The 10526-nt window shown below is 42.5% G+C and overlaps 1 protein-coding gene across 1 annotated transcript; it reads left to right on the top strand.

Annotated features, from left to right (window-relative positions):
- Nucleotides 1–4047: 4047 nt before the first annotated feature.
- mrpl50 (mitochondrial ribosomal protein L50) lies at nt 4048–7435 on the top strand. The gene is made up of 2 exons (XM_003216594.4): nt 4048–4202; nt 6528–7435. Exons 1-2 carry the CDS (start codon nt 4111–4113, stop codon nt 6916–6918), a joined length of 483 nt encoding a protein of 160 aa, XP_003216642.1. The 5' UTR covers nt 4048–4110; the 3' UTR covers nt 6919–7435.
- The last annotated feature ends 3091 nt before the right edge of the window (nt 7436–10526 follow it).

Raw genomic sequence — 10526 nt, 5'->3', positions numbered from 1 at the left:
ATGGCTGATCTCCCTGATCCAGTGGTTTATCTCACTATCACTCATGGCTTAGGCAAATTGATCTTTGCTCTAGCAGAAACTGACAGGACAGCTTGCCACTGAATGTCTGCATGTTGCAGCTGCCCTCCTGAACCTGTGAATGGGCTCATTCCTATGGCTAAAGTCGGTGGTGTCACGTGTCTGTCTCTGACTGGAGAAAAGGGATCCTGCACAACGGCTGCCTTACTTTCTCTGTGGCCCAGAAGGACCAGAAAATGCCAAGTAAAAACGATCACGCTACCCAGACAAGCTTAGGTGTTGTTTCTGATGAGTGTCTTCTTATACAGTACAGGCTTCAATATCAACACACAAAATTCATAAGCATCGTGCCATTTAGGAATGACCTGAACTTCAATGGAATGTTTTGAAGGAAATTCTGTGTAAATATCACAAGAATTAATCCGGTATCAAATTTGTCTTGTGATCCTAAGAGCACATCCACTTGGAAGGAATATCCTTGTGGTCAGCCGGTGGAGACCTGCATGGCAAAGCCTTACATGCCAATTTGTAGACATCCTTGAACTCCACAAAATTAGCTTTTTCTGGGATACTTTCACTCTCTGCTTAATTCTATGTCATAAGGGGCTGGGTTTAGAACAGCAGGCTAAACCACTGTGCTGCAGGAAAATCCTGTCGACTGATTTTCCTGCCGGCAGTTCGATCCCATGTTGGGGTGAGCACTTGCCATTAGCCCCAGCTCACCTGCCCACCTAGAAGGTTGAAAGCAGAAATGCAAGTAGATAAATAGGCACCACTTTTTGTGGGGAGGTAGTAAAGGCGCCCTTAGGGACATCGGAGGAAAGCTCCTCGGCATGGAAGATAGAGTGACAGCAACCCTCTATGGCTGAAGTCAAGCACAACCTCCAAGATGCCGCAAATAAGATTGGAAAAACTGCTGTTACCCCATTTTGTGTTGTCTGTCCTTGTTAATGGTATAATTGACATTTAATGTTTACCGTACGTGTGTTCTGTAAGCTGCTCTGAGTCCCCTTCAGGGTAGGAAGGGTGGGGTATAAATACTGTAAATAAAATAAATAAATAAATTGGACTAAAGCATGGAATAATACCATATACAGCCAATCCTCCACATTAGCTGGGAAAAGGATTCAGAATGCACTTCCTCCTAAAAACCCATATTTCTTTTAGGCCCCTTCTACACTGCCAGATAAACCAGGTTATCAAAGCAGAAAATCCACATTATCTGATTTGAACTGGATTATTTTAGTCTACACTGCCATATAATCCAGTTCAAAGCAGATAATGTGGATTTTATACAGCTGTGTAGAAGGGGGCTTAAAGATTCCTAGAGAGTTGTTCTCTCTATGAATCTCTAGGTCTTCCAGCATGATTCTATGGTAAACATCTAGGGGTATTCGACCAGAAAGTCGCAAATCCAGAAATAATCACACCAACAAAAGTTAAACTCACATTTGGTGGGGAACACTCTTAGAAATGAAAGAGTTGTTGTCTAGGATCCTGCCAAAAGTTGGTCTAATAACTTCAAGGATTTTTGGTTAGCTGAAAGGAGAGTTCGACACTTTTTAATGTGAGTATTTTTGTGCTTCTTTGCAAGAAATAGTTAATCGGACTCACATGATAGCTTAACTGTGACACCAGCGTAACTTGGGAAAACTAGATAGTGTGACACAAAATAGGTATAGTACTGGTTCCTGATTTGTAGTCAGTTTCAGAGAGTCAGACATTTATAAATAATGGTACAATCAATCACTGTATCTATAGGGGATACATGCCAAGCCCCCAGTGGATATCAGAAAGTGTGGATAAAAGCAAACCCTATATTTTGACTATAATTGGTTCAGATGTATATTATAACTCACACTGGAGAATCTAGAGAGCCTCCCAAATACTGGGTATATGTGAAACTGTGTGTAAGTGAAACCGTGGATGCTGGATCCGTGAATAATGGGGTCATCCTGTGATATCCTGTCTTTAGTTCACTCAGTGGTACATTGGTCTCTTAGGCTGGATCTACACTGCCATATTATTTAGATCATCAAAGCAAATAATCCACACTATTGCTTTGAACAGGATTATATGAATCTACACTACTATATAATTCAGATCAAAGCAGATAATCTGTATTTTATATGGCAGTGTAGGTGGGGCCTTACCCTCCTCTTCATTTTAAAACAACCCTGTGATGTTGGTTAGGATGAGAGAAGAATGACTGAAGCCAAGGTTACCTGGTGAATTTCCTGGTTCAAAATCCCATCTCAACCATGGCACCACAGCGGCACTCAAACCCATGAGAAAAAGTGCCAAGGTGTCAAAGAAGTATGAAGAAATGAAATCCTCGAAAATAAATGGGATACATCTAGATGACAGCTGGGCTGAAAATCATACTGAGTAGTACACTAACGAAGAGCAAGCTCTTCCGTCTGATTGAATACTCACTGAAGCATGCAGCAGTTGCTGGTTAAGAAGTCACGTTGGCAGACACAATTGCAAATCCGCTGCAAGCCAGAATCGACACTGCCCTCTGCAAAAGAGCCCATGTGCTCCTAAATTATTATGCTATGTTACAACATTTGAAACATTTTCTGTTCCTGGGTTGAAACTAATATTTCGTGTTTAATTGTGCGGTACTTACTTTGAAAAGGAGCCTCGGTGGCGAAGTGTGTTAAAACACTGAGTTGCTGAACTTGCAGACGGAAAGGTCCCAGGTTCAAACCCCGGGAGCGGCGGGAGCGGCCGCTGTTAGCTCCAGCTCCTGCCAACCTAGCAGTTCGAAAACATGCCAATGTGAGTAGATCAATAGGTACCGCTCCGGCGGGAAGGTAACGGCGCTCCATGCAGTCATGCAGGTCACATGACCTTGGAGGTGTCTGCGGACAATGCCGGCTCTTCGGCTTAGAAATGGAGATGAGCACCAACCCCCAGAGTCAGACATGACTGGACTTAATGTCAGGGGAAACCTTTACCTTTACCTACTTACTTTGAAACTACAGTAGAGTTCCGGTTAACCGACTTAAATGGGCGGGCCGCGTGTTGGATAACCAGATCTGTTGGATAATAGGGAGGCCTGGACTAGGGAAACCCGGGCCCATTGCTAAACAGCAACGTGCTTCATGTTTGCCCAAAGTCCCAGCTTGGTCTTTATCGAAAGGAGGAAACTCTTTCCATTGGTAAAGGCCTGGGACCTTGGCAGAAGCTGGGGCTAACAGCAAGAGATCACCCTGCTTCCCGGATTCAAACCGCCGACCTTTCGGTCAGCAAGTTCAGCAGCTCAGCGGTTTAACCCACTGCGCCATTGGAGGCTCACAGCAAAAGTTATTAACTGGTTTAATTCAGCAAGGGCTGGAAAGAAGAGAGGGAGAGGCTGAATCTTATCATTTCTCACTGCCATATAAAATCCAGATGATCAGTTTTGGACTGGATTATAGGGCAGTGTAGATTCAGATAATCCAGTTCAAAGAAGATAATATGGATTGTCTGCTTTGATAATCTGGATTATATGGCTGCATAGAAGGGGCCTCGGTTCCATTTTAGACTGAAGGGAGCAATACAGACCCCTTATGGGATCAGATACTGGGTTATATAGCAATGTAGATTCAGCCTCAGGCTTGAATTGTGGCTTTTCCATGTAGCAACAGGGCAGAATGATAGGAGTCTGACCCTACTTTAAATGTCATGGCTCACTGCTATATAATCATAGAATCCTAGAGTTGGAAGAGAAATCATGGGCCATCCAGTCCAACCCCCTGCCAAGCAGCAGGAAAATCGCATTCAAAGCCCCCCTGACAGATGGCCGTCCAGCCTCTGCTTAAAAGCAGAGTCTGGCCTTTGTAAATGCCAATTGCATTCTGGTCCTGGAAAGAAGAAGGCAAACTCCAAATCCCAGGATTCCATTGCCTTGAGCCATGGCCCTTAGAGTGGTGTAAATTGTACGATTCACCCTACAGGCAAGACGCACCCATAGCCTCTCCCTTTCCTATCTCTATGGAAAGGAAGCCCCGCACAATCCAGTGACGTAATGGCGGTTCCTCCTCGGCCCTCTTCCCATTGGCGAGGCCGCAGAAGGGGCGGAGACTTCGTTGCGGGCGCGCCAAGATGGCGGCTTCCACAAGGCTGCTCAGGGTTTCGGGGCATCGTCGTCTGCCTTTGGGGATCCCCGCGCGAAGGGCATTGTGGGGAGGACAGAGGTGAGTCCGAGCACAGCGGGAAGAGAATGGGCCTCCTGAGTCAGGGAATGCCTCATTGCTTTTCCCTTTTCGGTACACCAACTCGTAGGACTTCAACTCCCAGAAGCCCCGGTCACCTTGGCTAAAGACTAGGAATTATGGGAGTTGGAGTCCACAATTCCCTGGAGGGCCACGGTGCTACAGACGAAAGAACGTCCCATATTGGTAGCATGTGGGCCCAAAGTCATGCAATTTACTAATACGGGGAATTGATTATTGTGTCAGAGAGACATTCTGGTTGTGCGTCTTCAAGCCATTGCTGATTTTGGCAACCCTCACGTTAACCTATCATAGGGTTGGCAAGGCTTGTTTAGACTGAGGGTCCTTCCACACAGCCATATAACCCAGAATATAAAGGCAAAAAATCCCAGAGTATCTGCTTTGAACTGGGTTATCTGAGGCCCCGTCCACACAGCTGAATAAAACCCCACATTATCTGCTTTGAACTGGAATATATTTATTTATTTATTTCCAGTACAGTAGAGTCTCACTTATCCAACATAAACAGCCGGCAGAATGTTGGATAAGCGAATATGTTGGATAATAAGGGGGGATTAAGGAAAAGCCTATTAAACATCAAATTAGGTTATGATTTTACAAATTAAGCACCTAAACATCATGTTATAAAACAAATTTGACAGAAAAAGTAGTTCAATACGCAGTAATGTTATGTTGTAATTACTGTATTTATAAATTTAGCACCAAAATATCACGGAATATTGAAAGCATTTACTACAAAAATGCGTTGGATAATCCAGAACATTGGATAAGCGAGTGTTGGATAAGTGAGACTCTACTGTATTTATATCCTGCCCTTCTCACCCTACAGGACTCAGGGCGGCTTACAACACTGGCACAATTAGGTGCCTATACGAAATCAATCAACAATACATAAAATCAGTTAAATACTATTAAATACAGTATAAAATTACAGCATATAATTTTTTAAAATACGTATGCTCAGATCCATTCGTCCAAAAACCTGGTGCTTTATCCATAAGTCAGTCCATATCATCTTTATCGTTTATTCGTTAAAAGCCTGGGCACAGCCATGTTTTTAGGGCTCTTCTAAAGCCCAAAAGAGTTGGAACTTTTATATATATTGCAGTGTGGAGTCAGATAATCCCGTTCAAAGCAGGTATTGTGGGGTTTTCTGCCTTGATATTGAAACTCCAGCATATACCACTGCTTGGTATTTAGACATGTGAATAACTATGTTTTGTTAGTTTGGTACGGAGTGGTGGTCCTTGTGCTGGGGACTACAACAACCATCAACTCTCGAGAGAGCTATCTGGTGACTTTCGGACTCTCCGTGCCATAACTTTTCAAGGGCCACAGGTTGCCCATTGCTAACTAGAGTCCTTAATGACAGGAAGCATGGATGGAGGTACTAGGGGGGTTGCTGTGTCTTCAGGTAATCTCTGACTTGCAACCTGGCAAGATTTGGGGTTTTCCTGGCAAGATTTGTTCAGAAGAGTTGTCCTTGGCTTCCTCTGAGACTGAGAGAGTATGACCCACCAAGGTCACCTGGTGGATTTCCATGCCCAAGTGGGGATTTGAACTATGGTTTCCCAATGTTTTAGCCCCACACATATACCACAGTACCAGAATGGCGCTTTGTGTGTGGTGGGTATGGAAACCACAAAGGAAACAATCAGACTTCATTAAGCAGTTATGTTCATTAGTATAATGCCACAGATTGAAGTGTTCAGAGGTGTATTTGCAAGTACAGTAGAGTCTCACTTATCCAAGCCTCACTTATCCAAGCCTCTGGATAATCCAAGCCATTTTTATCGTCAATGTTTTCAATATATCGTGATATTTTGGTGCTAAATTCGTAAATACAGTAATTACAACATAACATTACTGCATATTGAACTACTTTTTCTGTCAAATTTGTTGTATAACATGATGTTTTGGTGCTTAATTTGTAAAATCATAACCTAATTTGATGTTTAATAGGCTTTTCCTTAATCCCTCCTTATTATCCAAGTTATTCGCTTATCCAAGCTTCTGCCAGCCCGTTTAGCTTGGATAAGTGAGACTCTACTGTACTGTGGTCATATTAATAACATTTTATGCAATCAGATACTCTTAGAGAAAGATATAATGTTGTGCTGTGAAGGGCACAATCCTCATATTGTTTGATTGCAACTGCCATCAGCGTAACTAGTGATGCAGCACAATGGGAGATGTAGTTCAATACCTGGAAGACCATATGTCTCTCTCCACCCATAAGGATAGGTTATTTTAATTCTATTCGAATTTTGTGTGTTTTTTCTACAGGAAGAAGGAGTTGGTGGCAGAGGCAACTGAACCAGATGTTCCAGTTGAGAAGCAGCCGGTGATGGTTTGTCCACCACCACAAAGCAAAAAATATGTTCCTCCTGAGGACCTCCAAAGTCGTCTGGAGTCTCTTGTTAGAGGGATTTTTGGATCGTCTGTCTCAGGGGATTGGAAAAAGGTATCTCTGGGAGACAGCGGTTTAAAGTATCGCCTGCTTGCACAGCTGGCAGCCGATTTGTCCCACACAGTCCCGAACTCCCAGCTCCATCAAATGAAGAGTGCCAGAGATGTCTTGGCTTTCTACAGCACACCTGTAAAAGACATGTCAAAGTTTGATGAACTCAGCACCCAGGATCTGCCCTCAAACCTGAAGATCAACTGGCAGTACTGAGCTAATAAGGGTGGAAGTATCTTTATGCCTTTTGGCCTATGAAACGGTATCAACAGCAAATTTGTACTTTCCAGATCTCTTGATCATTGTCTTGATCTCTTGGCAATGGCTCAACAACAACAGCAACACTGATTCACTGAGGGGGATAACTGAAGTGTATTTTTTGTGTCTTTCCTGCTTATGTTATTTACAGGAAGCTTCCCATTAAAGAAGTGTGAACAGCAATATTTGCTTTAATAAAAACCACATGCTGTGTATAAGCCCTGTTTATCATTGGACTGATTTCTGCTCTATGAAGGGCAGCTGCATCTTCTGGAAAAGCGGGAGGAGGAAATATACATGACAACTACAAAATGTTGTGCACACAAACTCATTTTGTTAGTCAAACTTTATTCTCTCATTGTTAATCTGATGAAAGTTGTCAGGAAAGTTATGCAGTATATTCCTTTTTTATAAGTATGATACATCAAGAAAATAATTATTATTTTGGAAGAAAATAAAATTTCAAATCTTGGTACATGTATTGATTGCTATGTGTATAACATTTCAGCAAAATTTGGAATAACTGCTTCTTGCTGATGACATTTACATACATTTTATGCAGTTCCATCCTTGAAATGGGAGTAGTGTTCATAATGGCGTAAAACCAATTTTCTCATCTTATTTTCATTACCATTTTGTGGGGGTCTATTGCACTTGGAATAGAACTCAGTCCGCAGCTATTTTCATATATTGGAGAGGGCAAAATGTGGCCAATGGCCCTGGATCCCCCCTTTGTGCCCTTCATTTGTGACATGGGTTGCTGACCTGAAGGTTGCTGGTTCAAATCTGCAGGATGGAGTGAGCTCCTGTCTGTCAGCTCTAGCTTGCGGGGACATATGAGAAGCCTCCCAGCAGGATGGTAATACATCCAGGCGTCCCCTGGGCAACATTTCTATAGATGGCCAATTCTCTCACACCAGAAGTGACTTACAGTATGTTCTTAAGTCACTTCTGACATGAAAAAAGTAACATAAAGCCCCCCCCCCTTTTTTGAAAAATAATTAAAAAGCCTAGTGGGGTTTTCATTCAATTTCTACTTGAGAACCACACAGGACCTCTCAAATGCGCAAACACATAAAACATCCCACCCCCCACCTCCATGCAGTGTCACTTCCAGTTACCATTTTGAGTCGGCCTGTGAAGAAAATGGAAGTATTTGGGCTTTCTCTGTATGGAGATGGTGAGAATTAGTTCCCTGCCCCCCCAAGTTGCTCCCCCTGCCATAGATAGTTTTTTGCCTATTGTAAATTGAGGCTACTATTGGCTTCCGTGTGGAATGCTTGTATCAATTCTTGTTGCTTGTGCACAGCAATATGTGCTAATGTACTAATGCACCAATACAGACAGAACTCTGATAGTCAACTCAGTGGAGGCAGCTCCAGTTAAAAACAGTTTTGTGATCTGCCATAGCAAATTTATAAATCCAGATGCGACTTGGATGTATAACTTTGATATTTATAGTGCCAGATGCATTACTTTTATGTGACTTGTGTCAGCATTCTTCTAAACAAGGACCTATCTGTTGCCCTGAGGTTCAGGCATGTGGTCATTCTTTGAACATTTCATTTGTAAGAAAACAGAAGGAAATGTGATCACTATAATAGGCAAGAGGTGGATCATGACACCATCATCCCTGACAAAACAACCAACTATCTTGATTCTCCTCCTTGAGGGGACCCTTAAGGAGCAGTTCCATTGGTCTGGTGGTCAGATTTCAGAAAGGGTCCAATGAAACAATCATGGATGGTCCATATTCAAGACTTTGTGCCCTCGTCTACTTCTGACGCTAATGAGCAGCAGTGCCCAGTGTTCATTACCATTAGCTGTGCTGCTGAACTGGTTGTTGGGAGTTGCAGTCCAGCAGCACTGAATGAAGATCACAAGTTCTTCACTTCTGTTAGGGAAGGTGACACAAAGAATAGAGCTGTAAGAGCCTTCTGTATTCTGGAGTGATCTGTTAATCTGTGTTTTCATTTTGGGTGGTTTATTATTATTTTTACTTGCTTCATACATGGCTTTTGGTTGCATAGGCTGTGGTTAGCACAGGAGGTTAAATCACCAGTTGCTGAAAATCTTGTTCACCTGCAGTTTGAGCTGCGGGTTGGTGTGAGTTCCCGCCATCAGACCTAGCTTCTGCTTACCTAGCAGTTCGAAAACAGGAATGTGAGTAGATAAATAGGTACTGCTTCGGTGGGCAGGTAAAAGGCACCCCTGAAAACATGCCAGCAAATTCAATCAGGAAGGGGTCCATGGACAACAGCCTCCTTGGTGAGGAAAATGGAACAACAGCACCTCCCCATGGCCGAATCGAGAACAGATTCCTGTTACCAGAGATGAAAAAAGAGGGAAGGCTTGCCTCTGTTTATGTACTGTTTGTTGTTCATTGTATAATGGCATTGAATGTTTGCCATATATGTATTCTGTAATCCACTGTGAGTCGCTTTGGGGAGATAGAGCGGAATATAAATAAAGTATATTATTATTATTATTATTATTTGTATGACACAGCAAACAAGATAGATATGCTGGATTTCGTTTCACAAAATCACAAGTTGAACACTTCCCAAGTGTCAAGGACTGTGTGATGTATTTTCGGATGATGCACACAGATCCCAGTTGGGTGGCCTTTTGCAGTTGGCAGATTGTAATTTTGTCAATGTCTATTGTTTCCAAATGCCGGCTGAGATCTTTTGGCATGGCACCCAATGTGCCAATCACCACCGGGACCACCTGCATTGGTTTCTGTCAGTCTTTGAAGTTATTATTATTATTATTGAAACATCCCTAGATGTTGAATGGCAGGCTGGCACGTTTTCCTATTTTCATTAACTTCACAATATCCCCCTCTTCTGGCAGTTCTTGGAAATTCACTTTTTTTTTAACTTCATGATAAGCTTTCCCCCCCTACTGATGACTACAGACCTGGGATGCTTTTACACCCCGATTCCGCTTAAAGTACCATGGCATTCTTTTGTTGAGAATTCTCAATGTCATTCCATGAACTACAAATCCCAGGATTCCATAAGATGGAACCGTGTTGATTAAAGTATAATCATAACACTCTAACTGTGTAGGGTGAAGGGGCTCTTGATCTTATAAACACCATACAGCTAGATTCCAGATGTGTGTAGAAAGATATTTGAGAATCCTAAACTTGGGCACAGAAAGAGCCTTGCTTACCTCTTTATTTCTGTATTTTCATTATGATTCTACAAGTTCCTGTCCATGATGCAAGTCCATTCCCATCTTTCCTTGAAAATTTTGAGTGTTTTGATGAAAAGACTGAATTTTAGTTCTAGTCAGCCCCCCCCCCCCTCCCCCCAACTGATTCAAGCATGTTTCACTTTAAAAGACCTTATTGTGTGTTTCCAGTTATGTGGACTTGAATAGTTAGAAGAAGATGCTGGATATTTTTTTTGAAACATCTAAGAAGCTAATGATATTACTGGGCAAATCTTACCAACTACAAGGGGTTGTTTTTCCTCCCTCTTTGCTCAAATGTAAAATAAAAACACATTATTCAATATCTGTCCATTCTGTTACTGTTGGGATATGTGTGTGTGTGT

This window comes from Anolis carolinensis, chromosome 2 (assembly GCF_035594765.1).
Source record: "Anolis carolinensis isolate JA03-04 chromosome 2, rAnoCar3.1.pri, whole genome shotgun sequence".
NCBI classification, from domain to species: domain Eukaryota; kingdom Metazoa; phylum Chordata; class Lepidosauria; order Squamata; family Dactyloidae; genus Anolis; species Anolis carolinensis.
This window is presented reverse-complemented; position numbering and strand designations above follow the sequence as displayed.